This window comes from Pleurodeles waltl, chromosome 1_1 (genome assembly GCF_031143425.1).
Source record: "Pleurodeles waltl isolate 20211129_DDA chromosome 1_1, aPleWal1.hap1.20221129, whole genome shotgun sequence".
NCBI lineage: Eukaryota > Metazoa > Chordata > Amphibia > Caudata > Salamandridae > Pleurodeles > Pleurodeles waltl.
In genome coordinates, this window is record NC_090436.1 from 301,403,483 (window position 1) to 301,422,695 (window position 19,213).

At 42.3% G+C, this 19,213-nt stretch overlaps 1 protein-coding gene across 1 annotated transcript in view; it reads right to left on the minus strand.

Moving 5' to 3' along the window:
* DHX29 (DExH-box helicase 29) overlaps positions 1 to 19,213 on the minus strand; it is a 935,315-nt gene that overhangs the window by 313,983 nt on the left and 602,119 nt on the right. The window contains exon 14 of the mRNA XM_069222079.1: positions 7,190 to 7,330. Within this exon, the coding sequence (XP_069078180.1) occupies positions 7,190 to 7,330 (141 nt within the window). The remainder of the gene's footprint in view (positions 1 to 7,189; positions 7,331 to 19,213) is intronic.

Sequence of the window (19,213 nt, forward strand, 5' to 3'; positions counted from 1 at the left end):
TAGTAGGTCTTGGCAAAGCAGCACTCAGCTTCCCAGTTCATCTCTCTTTTTCTTGTGGTCTTGTTTCATCATTATACAGAGGTAGTCTTGAACAAATCAAATCATCTAACAATCCAGACTCTGCAACAGAATCACCAGAAAGCGCTCCAGCTATCATTATTTCACATTTGGCTTCATCTTTGTCATCATTTATTTCCTTTTTGACTATTTCTTCAACTTTCTCAGAAAACACTCCGTGACTCCTTTCCATGCCTTCTTTTGCACATGCCATTTTGCATCAAAACAATTGCTCACTGTATTTCTAATCTCTTGTTTCATCATTTTCATATGCTTTTTACATTTGCCACATGATCTCATTCATTCAATGCCTTGAACTACGTAGGCTTAAGCTATGGCTGTGCATCATGCAGGGAACACTTCAAATACTCGATCTTTCTCAAATTAAAAATGCCATTCAAAGGAATATTTATGTTTTTGTCATCAGGAGTAAACATATGCTAATCTTTATTCCACAAACAAGTATTATGACCTGCATTTAGCATCATTTTGTAAGCCGGTGGGCTTACAGGTGGAACCTTATTTCCTTAAAAAACAATCATTTTAGACTTTTTCACAGCAGAACCCATTTTCACTCAAACGCTAGAATGAGTATATGTATTACCAACTCAAGCACCGAACCAATCACAACACTATTTCAAAAGGAGAGTTAAAGGGAACCTAAAAGTTAAACAACATACAATCAAGTACCTTGTCTGCCTAGCAGTATACATGACAGAAAATGTAACTCATCAGGAACAGGGGAAAACGCTAAAAACACCTTCAATAACACTTATCTAGATTTCCTATTAGTGGTAATCTCTCCTCGAGTCTGTTTATCTATTTCTCATGCAAAAAGAAAATAATGGCATAACCCTAATTAGGTCAACCACAACTAGACCTGTAAGGAGTATAGCACTTTAACCTATAAGCTTGACGTGATACCACACATCTTCAGCAGATATTTATTAAACATTTGGTTTTCTTTGAATGCACTAACCCAAAAACCAAATGAAATCTGAAAATTTTCATCAAACACAACTTAAAACAATTTGAGCCATGTGCACAAAACATTACAATGTAATGTAAATTTTGATGCTAGAGCAACTTAACCCAGAACCACTGACATAAAGGTGGTGCTTCGTCAAACACATGCTCACTTCAAATAACACACAACAAGACAACGCACATATCACACCACAAGCAAAATAAGATACCACACACTTAATGCAAAACAACACACTTCACAAAGCCCTATTGATACTCGTGTTATGCACCTCTTGACTGCCAGGATGATTCAATCAATTCCAGGAACTAAAGCTAAGAGATCCTAATTCTAACAATTTAGGGGGTTCAAATTATCAGTTAAGATTTGCACTTCAAATTGCACCAAATGTTCCCATTTCTACTGAAACCATCCAAGTTGCACTGAACCGTCCTCTGCTAGCAACAAATGTTGCAGTTTTCACCATTATAAGGTCAGAGTGACGGAATAGAGGTTGTGTACAAGTCCCAAAGGACGAAAGTCCTAGGCATAAAATTACAAGAAGACCCAGAGAACTCACATAGAAAGCTCCACACAGCACAATCCACATGAGGCAAGGTTCAAGTTTAAACCATAAGGCCCATATTTACGGGAAAATGAAGGAGCACGACGCTGTGCCAAAATTGGCAGTGCAGCGCTCCGTCATTTTCACAACGCAGGGATGGCGCTGTATTTAAGTGAATAGTGTGCACCCATGTGTTGTCCCCTGCGCTGGCGCTAAATTTAGCTGCCAACGCAGGCAATCCTTGCACCATCGTGCAAGGATGTCTGCATTGAGGGGTGTGATTGTTTATGTGTAGGAAGGTGTCCCTTCCTGCACATAAACAATCACTAATGGCGCTTTGGCAATTCTGTATGTGCTGCATAATGCATCACACACAAAAGTGCCAAAGCGTTATTTTCAAATGATTGTTTATGTGCAGGAAGGGACACCTTCCCACACATAAACATCATTTCTGGCATTTTGCTCTTTCTAGGCGTGCTGCAGAATGCAGTACGCATAAAAAAAAAGCCAAAATTGAGGAGGAATAAAAGTACTCCTCCTCGTTGTGCCTTGCTAACGCCACCCCTGCGGGTGGCGTTAGATTTTGGCGCTGCCTCAGGTTTACGAAATCTTGTAAATCTGAAGCAGCATCAAAATGCAATGGGTGTTGCTGCGGCATTTTATTGATTTCACACAGTTACAGATTTACTAAGGTTTGTAAAGCTGGAATTGCATGAAATCAGTACACCTACCACAGAGAGCCGTAACAAAGAGAAATCTGCTTATTTCTTCTTTTTACTTCCTTTTTCTATGCGTGAAGAATTATGCTTTGCATGCACAGAAAGAAGAAAATGCCCCTTTGGATTATTTTTACGGAGAAAGGTACTCCTTCCTGCACAAATACAATCTTGCCCATAACACAGGCACCCTGGAAGCATGGTGAAAGAGTGCCTGCATTGGGGCTGGGCAGCCAGAAGCCAGCACTAGGAGAAATCTAGAGTGGCATATCTTTGTAAATATGGAGCTCTTCAGCTTACTCCTATTCACGCAACACAGCCCTGCAACTGGCCCTACTGCACTGCGTGTATGAATTCTAAGTACATCTGCCCCCTATATGCATGTTCATCCAGCAGCAGGCAGGAGCTAGTGAATTGTTACAGCAAAAGTAAACATTGACACAGATTTCATTTTTTTTTTATAGAGGAAGGAGAAACACTGTACAAACGAAAAAAATTAATACAGTATATTCTCTGCAACTTTTTTTAAAGCCAGGTTTTCAGTTTTATCAGGCTCAGGCCCAAATAAAATCGTTTTGCTGCATACTTATGCTAACTTAAACACACATTTTAATTAAATTTAATTAGCTCCTACAGCATGAATGGACCATCTGGGCAGATAATAAATTGAGAGCACTTCTGTGTCATAGGGACCAACCCTAAAAATGGCAGCCCTTCTAGAGTGAGCACTTGTTCAATGCTGGCAGCATCACTGAGAATGTATTTCTGCCGGCAGAGCCAGCAGTGAATCCGTCAATGGGAGTCATCATCCCCAATTGTTCATCTTCATCAAAGAAATGAGATGAAGAATAATCATTACATGGCTTAATGGATAGTCAACAGAGCTACTTGCTGATTAGAGTTGTTACTGTAAGTGATAGTCTGCGTATTTAAAATCACATTCTCACCCAACATCTTTGTTTTGTTCACTTTGTTGGCACCAAGGCACAGGAGACCAAATAACATTGGGTAATAGGGGGAAGGAAGTGCAGAAAAGTTACAGCAGCCATCACAATAAAACAGACACTCTCCACACCATCATTAATACTCCAAGCCATTTAGTCACACGCATGGTAATTTGAACAGTACTGGGCTGTACTGTAAGAACTGCACTATCAAATGCTATCCACCTTCATCCAGGACTCTCCTTTCATGTATTGAAGTTGAAAAGATGGAACGTCCATGTTAAAAGATGTCCTGTGAACAACAGTTGCTCTCAACGGCATCACAAAAATCTATTTTAACCAAGAATTGGAGGGCCACTACACAGTACGTGATGGGAAATTTCATAAGACTTTGAGAGGACTAAAAAAGTTTAGCAACAACTACTGTTGCCCTTGGCATTGATTCAGAGACCAAGTATTCCTGATCCCGCTAAACAATTGGGGTCTTTTCCAGTGGCTATCCAAGACACAGAGCAACTAAAATTGTTTGCAGTTTAGTTAGATAAGGATCAATTTTTGTATGATACTGGAGGGGTTAATGAAAAGCTTAATAAATCACCTAAAGCCCTTTGGAATTAAGAATTTGGATTTTAGGATTATCAGCCGACGAATTAACACAATGTCTCATCTAGAACAGGCTTGAATGTAGGGTCACTTATAAATTACAAAGACCTAGACAGGGCCACTGAGATATTACAAACACCTAGACAGGGTTTGTAAGACTCTTCCAATTCAAGATCAGTAACTTAGACAATAAAGTATAGTTGATTTGTGCACACAATAGACAACAGCGAAGTGAGTTCCGGGCCTGGAAATCTACAGCCTCAACTACTTTTGTAATTAGCATGAAGAAATCCTGGGTATCAGACTAAGAACCCTTTGGTTACACGGACTGGTGGCTGAAAAGAAGTAAAATCTCACAATTATTGACCTGATTTTACAAGAAGATGGCACTAACCAGGTAAATCCAAAGACCACGTAGGCAACTGGGAAAGTGAAGTCAGGCTATGTTCCTTTAACATCAAGTCAATTATAAGCCTGCAAACAATAGGGCCACAAGCATGGAATGCAGTTCTAGATGGAAGTCCAAAGAAGGATGAAACATGTAGTTCAAAACAGTGGTGCAACAGTAGCTCTCTATGTGACAGAAAAGATCCTTCCCACCCTTTCGAATCTGGGAATAGAATCCATTTTTGAAAATAATGGCATATAATTGTGGGTGGTTTTACAAATAATGAAGACCATCTAGGGCAAGATTACACTGCCCCACACAGCGCCAAGTGCAGACTGGGACAGTGCATCCTATTATAATCAATGCACAGTTCAGAGTGAGGGTACGAACAACATATTAGTGAAAGACCGACCATCTGTTTGAAACTGGTGGTCTGCCTTTCACTGCAAATGGCAACATGGAATGTGTTTCAAAAGGAAGGCCAGAGATACCTCAGCAGGCAGGTGCAATTATTAACTGCACCCACCTATAAGGAGATGTCTAGGTTGTTCTTGAGATCTCCATACCCCCTTCCCAAAGGTGCCACTTGGGTGTACACCAACTGTGCACCACCTCTATGTGGTTTATAGTCCATGTGCCAAATATTTTTGATTCTAATATAAGGTACTACATAACTGCTCTTCACAAACAATATGATGGTAATATGATATCAGAGCACCTCCTAACAAAGTATTTGTTTATATGCATGGGGTCAGACCCCCATGTAAATATGGGAATGCTCTACATGATCGTGCTGGCACATATTTGCACCAGCACAATCCACAATACAGATGTGGACGCAGAGTCTAATACAAAAGTGCCCTGAGGTACAAACAAGAGGTAGACATTCCCATTGCACATTCTATAATACAGCCACAGGTGGGACACCTGCTAGAGAGTCAAAGTGATCCATGACTCAGAAACAGTAGCATTTTGAGAAACTATAATTCAAACTCAAAAGTAAGATTTGATGACAGAACTAACCAAACGTATTTTGTAATGTTTCAAAAAAGCAGGTTGGTGTTTTAATATCAAAGAATAGTGTAGTAAACTTTAGAGCACAAATTTGCTATGCTTCTCCTGCAGAAATCTTATTTTCCCCCAAAAATGGTCCATGAAGGCAACGCCCGCTGTATCGAGGCCATACGCAACACCTGTAGGCGTACCCACCTTACTCATAAATTATCACAGTAGATAAAGTGACAAACAAAGGCATCCATACTGTTATACTGTAACAAGGCTGTATTTTTAATAGGAGGAATATGTCTGTTTAAATAAGGATAAATGAATATAAAGTATGCTACAACTTTAAAAAGAAGTATGTTGAAGGCAATTAGAGAATTGGAGCTGCTTGTATTATTCTGTACTTTGATACATTCCACATCTTCATAGGAATTCTGTGGGTCTTAATACAGTAATCTTTTCATGCATATATTTCTAAATCTTTTCCCATATATCAATTTGACCGGCAAAGAAAAATTAATAAATAATATAACACATGGTTTTGTTGAGTAAACCACGACTAGGGTGCAGTTGTGCAAAGTTTGCTTTCCCACCCACAGGTGACAAAGATAAACTGGGTTCAAAGTACCAACGCTGAATGTGAAAGACAGGTAATGGTAGCCTCACAGAACCCCACCCAATACACAGCTGAAGTAGAGTTATTGCCTTTGGGTTACTAATAATCCCCGCAAAGGGATCCGGGGCACCGTGGTAACAGAAGCAAACTTATTTCATTATTCACAATATCACATACACAACTTGCTCTAAGAAGAATAGACACTTTTAATTAAAAGCAGGACAAACCTGTATCTTAGTACATCTAAAATAACTACATACAATATCATGGAAACAGCAAGAAGGCACGTTGTGAGCAACAAGAATAAAATTTACATGTTTAAAATATAATATAAAACCTAACACTCTAAAACCTACTTCTATGCGCTACACTAAGAAATGGAAATTAGAGTAACTTGCAGTCTAGAGTTTTTTTTAGGGGGAAGCAATGCACTGTATACCTTGTTGACAGAAAGAGCTCAGGCATGAAGACAGTGTTTTCTGTGAAGGGCAAACATGCCTGCGGTAGCAGTCTTTCTCAGGAACTTGGCTTTATCAGCATCAGGCAAGATGCAGCACCTTCAAAGTGCGCTGGTGGTAGGTGAGACAGTCTCTGGCAGAATCTTATTGCAATAATCTGGGCAAATGATCTCTCCTGGCAAGTGGTCAAGTGCAGTACCTATATTCGAAATCTTTTCGGAGATTGGAATTTCTTACATACGTTTGGGGATGTCTGACAGAGTATGCGCATCAATGTGTGCATCCCAGACATTTCCTAATGAACACGTAAGATGAAAGGACATCAATTCAGACTACGCTAGTTTGGCTGTATCTCTGCATTAGTTCTTATTTGGCCTTGGCATGGTGATCAGTAGGCACATGTCTCAGACTAATGTTGCATGAGTTGTTATATCTATGTCATTAGCTGAATGACTTGACTCTTTCACAGTTCTTAGAAAGAGAAGGTCAGACGACATTTGCATCACTGGCAGATTTGACCACGATTCTGCAAACATCGGGAACGGATGGTGACTTACAGTTCCCAAGATGGAGTCGGGCCTACTCAAAAATGGAGTCGAACCATTGGACTTTACTTCAGTCTGCCAATAAACCATTTAAGTGGTTAAATCCATGGTGAAAGAGGAAAGGTGACTAATGGAGTTTTGTATGACACTGGAAGGATTAATGCTATTATTTACTGGCTACTAAATCAGTATACATTATAGGAAGATGAAATGGAAAATTACACTCCCTAATTCTTTCTGGTCATAGTATAACAACTGAAAGTGTTGCACCTGCAGATGACAACCTTGTGCTTACAGAGCAGCAGATATCAAATAAAACACACAAATGTACCTGATATGTTCTGCTTCCTCCTCCTTTGCCAGAAACGTTAAGAGTTATTTCCTCTTCTTCTTCCAAGAACTTCTGGCAGTATTCAGAGTCTTGTTCCAGAACAAAACCAGTCTCCTCTATCAGATCCTCAAGATGGAAAATCTGCAATACAGTGCAGATCAATTGCATTGTGCTTTTTCAATTTTTCCAATCACTTTTTAATAAGCACCATAACTTTTTAGAATGTTTATATCTTACCTGTAATATTGGTTTGTCCTTTGCTGGGGGAACATATATTTGGCACAAATGGATTCAGTGATATTTAACTAAAATGGTAGCCTCATGCGAGACTGATATAATCACTGAATCTATATTCAATAATGAACCCCCAAAATAAAGCCACCTATCCTTGGAAACTGTCTCATACAAGAGCAAATTTATATAGCATAATCCAATAAAACACTCACATAAAGAGATAGGACCTAGCATATGAATTCATAACCAAGATCTGGGCCCAGATTGATCAAGATCGGACTCAGGGCAATGCAGCAAGATAACTTGCTGCGCTGCATCATATGGAGAGGGCAGGAATGCGCCATATTTACTAACATATAGCGCAATCCTGCTCTCTCTCTGCGCTGGTGCACTTGTGGCTGCCATAAGCCAACACCATGGTGCTAAGGTGCCTGTGTTACACCCAGGATTGTTTTTGTGCAAGAAGGGACACCTTCCTGCATAAAAACAATACTGAGAGGTGTTTTTCTCTTTCTAAGTGTGCTGCAGAATGCAGCACACTTAGAAAGAGATAAAAACAAGAAGTAAGGCATATGTTACTTATCCTGTAAGCATCTTTTCGTGGCATGTAGTGCTGTAGATTCACATGCTCTGCATACTCCTGCCATCTAGTGTTGGGTCCAGGTGAGTGCAGGCTGTTTTTCTTTGAAAAAATATTTTGAGTCACGAGGTAGAGTGACTCATCCTTCTCTGTGATACTGCACATGGGCATAGACTCCATTGTTGGCTTGTTTTCCCCTGGAGGGTGAGAATGGACTTTAAAATAAGTTTAAGTTAAGAGATGTCCATGTGAAAAAGTAGAATAGACTGATATGGCCACAGGTGTCGAGGGAGGAGGGTGGGCGGACGTTAATCTACAGCACTGCATGCCACGAACAGATGATTACAGAGTAACATATTCCATTTGAGGCATGTGTGGCTGGATGTACAAATGCTCTGCACAGACTGTAAAGAAGTCCCCCCTCAGAAGCGGTGGCTAACCTGTGGGGGGTGTTGTTGTTTGAAAAAGAGTACATAGCACTACCTGACACACACTGGCTTCTTGGCATGGTAAAACATACACACTAAAATGACTTGTGAAGGTAGGTCATGTGGATTATGTAGCTCCTTTACATACATCAGCTATGGAGTGTTTCCTAGAAAAACTATGGATGCTCCCTCTTTCTGAGTAGTGTGTGCTCTGGGAGGATTAGGTAAAGGTCTTCTGGCCTTAGTATAACACGCTTGAACATTTTACTATTGATCTGGCTATGCCTGATTTGGATATAGGATTGACTTTATGTGAAGGTGAAAATGATACAAAAAGTAGTTTAGTTTTTCTGAGCGTTTTGGTTCTATCAATATAGAACATAAAGGGGGTTATTCCAACTTTGGAGGAAGTGGTAATCTGTCCCAAAAGTGACGGTAAAGTGACGGATATACCACCAGCCGTATTACGAGTCCATTATATCCTATGGAATTCGTAATACGGCTGGTGGTAAATCCGTCACATTTGGGACGGATTACCACCTCCTCCAAAGTTGGAATAACCCCCAAAGTCTCTTAACATCTAATGTATGAAGAGCTCTTTCCGCCACATAATCTGGTTGTGGGAAAAGACTGGCAATTCAATGGATTGGTTGAGGTTAAATTGGGAAAACACTTTAGGGAGAAATGTAGGATTGATGCAGAGAACCACCCTGTATCTATGTAGTTGGAACAAAGGTTCTTCCAAGCAAAAAGCCTGGAGCTCATTAACACGTCTAAGTGAAGTGATAGTGACGAAAAATGCCACCTTCCAAGAAAATAATTGAATGGGGCATGTGTAGGGATTCAAATGATCGGCCCATGAGTCTTGTAAGAATAACATTGAGGTTCCATGAGGGTCTGGCTGGAACCCATGGTGGAATAACTCATTTAAGTCCCTCCATGAAGGCTTTAATCACTGGTACTTTTAACAAGGAAAGGTATTGCCTATTTTGGAGATATGTAGCCATTGCAGCGAGATTTAATCGTATAGATGTTAAACGCTAAACCAGCCTTTTCTATGTGAAGCAGGTTACCAACAAGGTCTTGTACAATGGCTTTGAAAGGGTCAATTTGTTATGAGTGTCAGTAGTAGACAAAACATTTCCACTTTGTCACATAGCCACTAGCAAGCTCAAGTGGTAGGTCTATGAGCTTCCTTAAGAATGTACATGCATTCTGGTGGCAAATTAAGGTAACAAAACTCTATGACCTGAGGAGCTAAATTGCAAAAGCAGGTCATTACAAGCACTACACATAGCGACTAAACCTTCTCACCTCCTTGATAGTGAGTGAAGACTAGGCAAGTGAGCTCAAGGTCAGTGTGATTCAGAACATAATTTTATTTTAAAATGATATATAGAAAGATGGTATACTGCAAGTAATGGCCATGGTGTTTTAGCAAATCTAAGTGAGTATCAGTTGTAAAGTGCACTATTTGCACCCAATTTTTCCAAAAAGTTCTCATGGGGATGACTACCTCAAACCTCCGGTGGGTAGAAGGGGCTTGCTTCAGCCACTTACTGCAATTCAGGTCAGGCCCAAGTTTTTAAAAGATAACCAGAGGAAGCTAATCTAACAAATTAGATTTTGCTTAGGTTATTTGTATGCCTGCATTCTTTAGGTTTACGTTTATCAGCTATGTGAAGGTCTGATCTGTTGTGCTAACAAGTAAAGATTCAACACTGTAAGATAAAAATTAAAGCAAGCCTTCACACACAAACCCTTGGTTCCCCCTGCCTTCCTGACTCTGAGTGCACCAACAGTTCTGGAAGGAGTCCAAGCTGGCACAATGACATTGGTGGAAGTGGGTGGCTCCAGTGGAAGTGAGGCACATCAGTGGTGTAAGTAGGTTGTGGCCACCTAAGAAAACACTTGGGGAAAAGTACATAATCTGTTTAACAAATTAAGCACTGTGGTCAAGGACTGGCTATAGAAAGGGGACAGAGTCACAAGGAGTGGAGATATGAGGTGCCATGTCTGTCTGTCAACTCATAGAGATACATTTACTTGCCCTGTAAGCATCTGTCCATATTGTGAACTGCTGTAGACTCGCATTTTCTGCAAACAACTCCCAGTTGGGCTCATATCTTTGCAAGCTGTTTTTCCTGGAAGAAGTCTTTCAACTCATGAGATGTGCTGTGATTCCTCCCTTAGTGAACAATGCACATAGGCACTAACTCCATCTTAGATTGTTTTAGGCACAGTGGGTGGGAATGTGTGTGGAGAGTCAAGTGAGCACAGCACGCTGCACCATGCATACTGTGCAGTGTTAACCTGGTGATAAAAGAAGAGATCTGCAAGCAACACAAGCTTCTAGGAAGGAGTGTGGAAGCATGAGAATCTACAGCACTAACACCACAAACAGATGCTTACAGGGTAAGTAACATTTGCTTTTTGTAGCATTTGGGGTTGTGATACATGCTCTAACTAGACTTTAAAGTAGTACCCGATATAGGTGGTGGCTAGTCTGTGGGTGATATAGATGTCTGGAACAAAGTCTTTAAGACCATCTGGCTAACCATAGTCTGCTGGTGGGTTAAGATGACCACACAGTAGTGCTTGGTAGAAGTGTGTAGTTTATCACAGGCCACCTTGCACCTGTCAGGCATTGGGATGTTACCTAAGGGAAAAATGGTTGGCCCTTTCTTTTTGTCAAAGGCACGGTCTGTAGGTTACCTCCCAGATGACCAGAGATAGGCAACAATAGTGGTACTCCACAAGGCAGGGAAACCCCCAGACAAATGTAGTTCCTACCGGTCCATATCCCCCTCCTTAATGTGGAGATAAAGTTCATAGCTAAGCATCTGGCTAATCGCCTATGCCAAGTGATAACATCCCTGGTGCACCCAGATCAATCCGGCTTTATGCCGAATAGAGGGATGAGGCTGAACTTCAGTAAACTCTACAGGGGCATGGCGGGATCAAGGGAGAGGGCTATATCCACTCTGGTGATGTACGTGGACACCTCCATGGTGTTCGACTCATTAGAGTGGAACTATACGTTCGGAGTGCTAGAACAAAGAGGTTTGAGACCAAACATCATAGGCTGGCTGCGCTTGTTATACAGGGAGCCCATGCCTCACATTAAGGTGAATGGGACAACCTCTCATGGTTTTCGCCCCCACAGATGGATGCGGCAGGGGTGCCCACTCTCCCTGCTGATCTTCGCCCTTGACCTAGAACCTTTAATGATATAGGTCCGACAGGACACACTGGTACGAGGAATTGACTAGGGGGAACATTGGGAAAGGTGTATCTCCCTATACGCCAATGACATCCTGTTCTATGTTACTAATGCCCAAATGTCCATTACTCAGCTGACACAGATCCTAATTATTTTTGGACAACATTCATTGTCCACTAGCAATTGGGAGAAGTCCCTTATACACCAGAATAAGGGCCCTGTGTCCGTCCTTCTAGGGGACTACCAATGTCCATTGCTACAGGGAGCTTCAAATATTTGGGGATCCACGACACCTCAGACCCCCATCTTTTCCACCAATATAATCTGAGTCCTCTGGTGGACCACTTTGCAGCAGACGTACAGCATTAGAGGGGCTTGCCACTGTCCCTACTGGCAGAGCAGCACTGTTTAAGATGTTGATATTACCCAGGTGCTATATGCCCTCCAAACACTCCATATCTGATACCTGAGGGACTCTCTATTCCGACTACTCCTATGGAATACAAGTCCTCCTTGCATAGCTCTTACAAAATTTGAACGTGAGATCTACGATGGGGGGGATTGGCCTTCCGGATATTATAAAATACTACTGGGCAATACAATTAGCCATGGTCAATGACTGGGAGTTCGCCACCAGGGATGACCGAGGGTACAGACTGGAGGGATTGTCTTTAGGAAATGGGGGCTAACAAGGGGTACTCTACAAATCAGCCACTACTAACACAAACTTGCCACAATCCCAATATGATCTGGCACCCACAGAAGCCTTTAAATATCTCCAACTTCATCACGCACTACAGCACACATCAAAAACTCGCCTGACACCCTCACTACTTTAAGATCCAAATGGGAGAGTGATGTTGGGGTCTTCGACAAAGGGGAATGGGAAGAGTCCACTGGGTCCTTTAAAGAAGTGGCAATCAATGTGGGGTTCCACCTTATACAGCAACACATCTTACATCGCTCCTACTACCCCAGCACCACCATGCATGCCATGATGCTCAGCCCAACAGACCTATGCCTTAGAGACTGTGGGAAGAGGAGCACATTCTTTCATATCCTGTGGGCCTGCCCTGCGATACAGCCTTATTGGTTGGCAATACAGAAACGAATGGGAGAGGTCCTGGGAGTGGGAATCAAACTCGGCCAAAACATGTCTTCTGCATGTATAGGGCGAAGACCCACCCACAAGATATAACACATTATGGGTATCCTTGGGATTGTCAGTAGAAAAACGGAATATAGCAGGTATATGGGGGCACATGAGGCGCCAACTGTAAAGGGATGGGAACATGACATGGACTGGTGCATGCTTGCTGAAAAAAGCCATCTATATGGGCAGGGGGTGCCCCCAAAAACAGGGGAAAATTTTGTCTCCGTGGCGCTCACACCGAGGAATGGCGGAGGCGTCCACTGGGGCCTCCCAGGGTTCATAGCAGTGACACGTTTTAGATTTTGTTACAAAACTGCCTACTGACACAATACCCCTTTAGGGACCCATGACTATGCTATGTTGCCTTTGTTATACTGTTTATGTATTAAACTCAATAAAAAGATATTAAAAAAAAAAAAAAAAAAGAAAAGACTAAAAGGATATGTGACCTGGGGTTACATTTTTAGGATTCATGCTAAGAACAACCTTATCTTTGTGAACCTGAATGACAGGTTCTTGTATGCGTATGGGGGAAGTAATGGCCAATAGGAAGGCCATTCAGCAAAAGAGTTGGAGGGGGCACAAGAGTAAAGGTTCAAAGAGTGCCCCATGAACCTTGTTAGGGCTACATCAAGGTTCCATAATGGTGGCAAGAGGTATTTTGGAAGGTATGACCCTCTAAAGACCCTCAATAAAAGCCTTCACTGCTAGGATCCTAAAGAGGAGCAGGCCAGTATAGTGGGCCTACAGTCTACCCGCAGAATAGTCATGCATTCCCGGGAAAGTTTTAGATAGCAAAATTAAATTCTAAGACCTTAGGTACCAGTTCCTTAGGTTCCGCTGTCGGGGGTCTATGTCCCCGATCTGGCCTTGACTCTATGTGAGAAGGTTTGGGCTGAGCGGGAACTTGATGTGGTTGCTGATGGACATCCCAAAAAGCATGGAGTAACAGGCCTGCCTGGCCCAAGTGGGAACCACAAAGGTAAGCGCTAGGGATGTTTGACTCATTTTCTTCACCACATATGGAAGGAGTGTGAAAGGAGGAAAAGCATAGGCAAAGATTTCTGACCTATTTGTCTACAGTGCATTGCCCACAGACTGTCAGTGTGTAGGTATATGGAGGCAAAGTTGTGAGCATTTTACATTTTCAGAGGTGATAAACAGGTGTATATTTGGTGTGTTGGACTTGATGGTGGAGTATCCACTGATGGACCTGATGATGTGTCCTGCTGAGCAAGTCTGCAAATTCACTGTCCACCCTCAAAAGATGTTCCACTAAGAGTTGAATCTCACAACTCAGTCTGGCCCAATGCCAGATTCCCTGTGCTAGTGCACAGAGCTGGGAAGAGTGCATGTCACTTTATTTCTGTGGCTAGCACATGATGGTCATGTTGCATGTCTTGATAAAGATTACATTTCAACAAATAATCTTGATCTACCTAGAAGAAAACTTTGAGGGCTAGGTGTATGTCTAGCAATTCCAGGTACCTGATGTGGTGGGCCCCTAGTGTTGATGGGCCCATACCCCCTGTACAGTCATGGTGTTATGTGCACCTGTGAGAAAGAAGTCTGTGGTCACCTGGGGAATTGGGTCTGGGTGTTGCTGTTCCACCCATGCACAGAGATGTGAGTGCTGGCCTTTATCAACACTAGATCTTCCAGCTGACCACTGCCCAGTGAGGCTCTTTTGTAGGTTGAGCATGTGAAGCCTGGCTTGGCGCACAATAGAGATGCATGAGGCCATCATCCATAAGAGGCGCATCATTGTTCTGACTGTGGGTTGATGATTGGGCTGCAAAGGAGGCATTAGTTGCTGAAATGTCAACAGTCTCTGTTGGTTGGGGTATGCTTTCCTGTAACTGTGTTCAACACAGATCCCAGGAAGGTTGGATGTGTTGAGATAAGTGGTGGGGCATGTTGGCATTTAAGGTAAATCCCAGGCTGTGGAGCAGGGAAATGGCTGCTTGAATTGGGCTAGGATCACGATTGCCCCTCCCCCTTGCAGGAGGGTGGCCACCACTGGAAGGTACTTCATGAACATCCTTAGAGCGGCGGTGACACCAAAAGGAAGCAACTTGAATTTATAATAACAGCTATTTACCACAAAGCAAAGATACCAGCAATGTGAAAGATGGATGGGTGTTTGAAAGTATGCATTCCTGAAATCGAGCACCATCATGTAATCACCTTGTTGAAGCAGAGGGATGACATCGACAGGGCTGTCATATGGAAACACTCCATCAGGATGCATTTGTTTAGTTGTGTGAGATCCAGGGTATGCCTGAGGGATGTGTCCTTCTTGGGAATGAGGAAGAAGCCTTTCGCCTGGTGGTGTGGAGGCATTCTCTCTCTCCATTGCTCCTTACTGTATTGATCGACTGTTGAAATCATGAGAAAAGCCAAATAAATAATAAGAAAGAGCTGCATTCCTGCATTATAACCCAAAGTGCCAAAAATGATAGTGTTGTGTAGCCATATTAGCTATAGTTTTATACATGTTATTTTAGCAAACTAGGCCTGCCGCTGTGCACTTTAACCTAGATATGTTTTATTTTAGCTTCGCTATAATATTTTAACTGTAGCCGCATTTGCGGTCTTGTTTTATTTTCTCTATCTAGCTGTTCTTCGCCTAGGTCAGCACTGCTTTCTTAAACAAGACATTTCTTTCACACTGTGCTTTTCTCAAGGCTGCAGTAAGATAGGTTGCCAGCAAAAGTGGTACGCTTTGTTTCCAATGTTCACAGAAACATACACAATCTTAAGGGATCCTTTCTTGGAACATCAGCTGTTTTATTATAAAAACACTACTTTGACCCATGTACGTTAGAGGGAGATTCCAGTCAGATGGCCATGACTGTACGCTGACTGCTTCGCTGCAGCTGCTTATGTAGACTACAGGCCTCTTGCTCAGGTAAGAGGGGTGATGTCTTCCCAGGGGACACCTGAAGGGCAGAACTAGAGCTTAACATGCTGTGCTCTAACATAGCTTAGGTAGGAACTATCTCTACAAATTCTAGGGACAATATGGTAGTGTTATTTTTGTGTTTTACTCTCCTTGCCACAATTTTAATCTTATTGTGCTTCATCGTCCTAGTTATTGCAATACATGCCTTATTATCTAAGATGCAGTCACTTCAATAAAACCTTATTGAACTATACTCTGCCTCGGATTGTCCTTGCATATGTGAGGCTAATGTAACTGAGAGAAAAGGATGAGATCTGTGTGACCACGATTCCCCTGAGGAGTTATTTTTGTCATGTGCCCGGTTACCCCAATCATCCCTTCTCTTGGGTGGAGATGAGGCACTGCTAGTTAGCCGGAACAAAAACCGGATTAGGCTGACAGGTGTCACATGGTGCGGGATCAGACTCAGTCCCCCGCAGTACAGGTGATTCTGCCGCCCGAATCCAGTAGTCTCATGAGGATAATGAGAACCTATGCGACAACAGCGCTATAACGTTATCCAAAGCACTGCAGATATTAAAAAAAAGAAACTATTTGTTTTCACTATCAACCCATTCGTTTAATAAAATCCTACAGTAAGCCTTACCATCAACATCTAGAATGCAATCAGATAATAGCAAGCTGGATCTGATCTACTGCCCTTTTTTTAAAAGAAGGCATACAATGGAGCCACACCATGAGTCAATAGGAGTGGGTAACTGAAATGATGCTCTAAGCACAGGAGGCAACCACAATTAACAAGCTGCCAGGAATTCCATTATTTCTGTGGGCATCATATGATCTACACTGCTACAGTGCAACTTTAGTACTCTTTCTACTAATTATGCAACAGTTTCGGGAGTCTTTTGCTGGAAACAATGCCATGGGACAATAACATGTTGTACAAATTTGCGCAGTTGGCACTCTTCCAAGTAAAGTGTAGAGTTTCTATTACCTGGATGGGCACTTGGGCGCCTCAGTGTAACATGTGGGTCAGGGATGTCTTGGAGTGGGCTGTAGCCGAGAAGCAGCACATTAGACTCTCTAGAACAGATGACAAGGAACTGGATTACATTGCAACATGGGTCTTGATGCTGGAGCAATTTCATAACCATGGAGCAATCACTGATGGATCCAATCTGGACTCCAGCTTTGAGGAAGCCGGTGTATAGTTCCTTGACTGCATATGTTCTTTTCTGGGGATTTGGATTCCAGGTGTGTCTTTATGAGGTCCAATAGATGTATGTTCGCTGACCTGGTATTCATTATTTAAAACGTGCCTCTTTTTAACATTTACTAGATTCCGTTCGCTCTGCAGATGCTGGGGATAGTTGGGATAAGCAGCAAGTTTTACGTTGCTGGTTCTGTTTCTCCTTTGTGTCACATTTACTTTTTTCAATGTACGAGCAAAATCTAAAATAAAGTTAAAAAAAAAAATATGCAACATAGTTTGTTGCTCTCTTCATTGAAGTCTATCAGATATTCCTGCGTGATCGTATTATGGTCACATATATGACCTAGGGTTCTCACCAGTCAAGTGTTTGTGCCAATAATGGTGTAAGGTTGCAGAATATGTATTTGCCACACAGAGACACCCACACTACACACCATCTGGGGGCTGTTGGTGTTACCTAACCTTTTAACGTAATTCCAAAACTTGCTTTGCTCTTTTATTTTTTAAATTCAAAAGACAATTAGCCACTGGTCTTCATATTACTTTCTTTTTCAGTCCCACAGCTATTTTGTGTACTCACCTTTATGTTGCAATAAGGCTGGCAAAGTATGCAGAGTATAGCTTTTCTTTGTTGTACTTTCTTCGTATGGATCTGAGTTTTAAAAAAGTGCATATAGGTGTTTCGTCGGGATGGCGGCAAGGAGCTTGGGTTCACATCTATCAGAGAACCTGGGACATATGGCACACTTTTAGGGGACGGCAAGGTTTCAAAATAAGGACTATGTGATCCTTAACCATTTTGGGAGGGGGAAGCACCACTCTCTATGGCATTCTCAATCAAATCTAGAAATGGCTGAGTTAGTAGATTGGCCAAATATTTAAAGACTTGCCCCTGTTTGGGACGGCAGATTACCAGATTTAGGCTCATATTTATACTTTTTTGGCGCAAAACTGCGGCAAACGTAGTTTTGCATCAAAAAGATTACTGCTGGCTTGCGCCATTCCTGAGCGCAAGCAGGGCGCCATATTTATGGAATGGCGCAAGCAGTGGTAGGTATCCGCTAGCATCAAAAGAAAAGATGCTAGCTGAGGTGGCGGTTTTAGGGGGAAATGGCGTTAGGGCAACAGAAATGATGCTTGGCTGGTTAACGCCAATATATATGGCGTTAACCAGCCTAGCGTCATTACTTCACGCAATAGCACCCAAAAATTACTCCTGTCTTACTAAAGACAGGAGTCCTGCCCACCACCCCAATGGCCATGGCCAGGGGCCCTCAATGGCACAGTCAAAACCTTATATACTACTTACCCAGGATGGGGTCCCCCTTCCTCTGGTGTGAGTGGGGGTGTTCCTGGGGCTTGGGGTGGGCACCTGTGGGCCCATTCCATGGTTTTTGGCCATGGAAATGGGTCCACAGGTAACTTAACGCCTGGTCTGACCCAGGGGTCAAATAATGGTGCTAAGCAGGCTTAGCGCCATTATTTTGGCCCGCCTCCCACCCGTGCTCATGGGGGATAAATAAGGAGCTACGGACTTAGGCCCTGATTTATACTTTTTTTTGCTCCGCTTTACTGTCATTTTTTGCAAAAAGCGGCACAAACTTACAAAATACAATTGTTTTTGTGTAAGTTTGTGCTGCTTTTGCATCAATAAATGACGGTAATGCTGCGCAAAAAATGTATAAATCAGGGCCTTAGAGTCATTTTTTGGATGGGACACCTACCTTGCTTCTCAATGATGTAAGGTGGGTTCAAACAGCTAAAAAATGACGATAACTCCAATATTTTGGCGCTAGATGGGTCTAGCGTCAAAATATAATTATGGAGTTAAGTTTGCGCTGTTTTTGCGTAAAGAAAAAGGACGCGCAAACAGACTATAGATATGCCCCTTAAGGTGGTTAATGGCATCTAATACCTTCTACTCTGAAATTAGACAATCCATGTGCTGTTGTTCCTTAAGTTTACAGATCCAGCATCGATATGGAAGTTTAGGGGCATTTATATAAGCACCTAGCCCCACCCTGCACCACATTGGCACCATTTTTTACATTTTTTATACTAATGTGGCCCAATGAGGCCAAAATCCTCGTGCCATATTTACAAAGTGACTTTGTAACCCTTTGCGCTTCATTTTGCCTGCGCCAGACATAATGTATGCAAAGGGGGCGTTTCTCTATTAGGGGGGGGGCAAAAAATGGGGCAAGGAAATCCAAAAGATTTCCTTGCATCATTATTTACGGCACTGAGCAGGCGTTAAAAGGGAGCTTCCATTATTTATAATGTGCCCC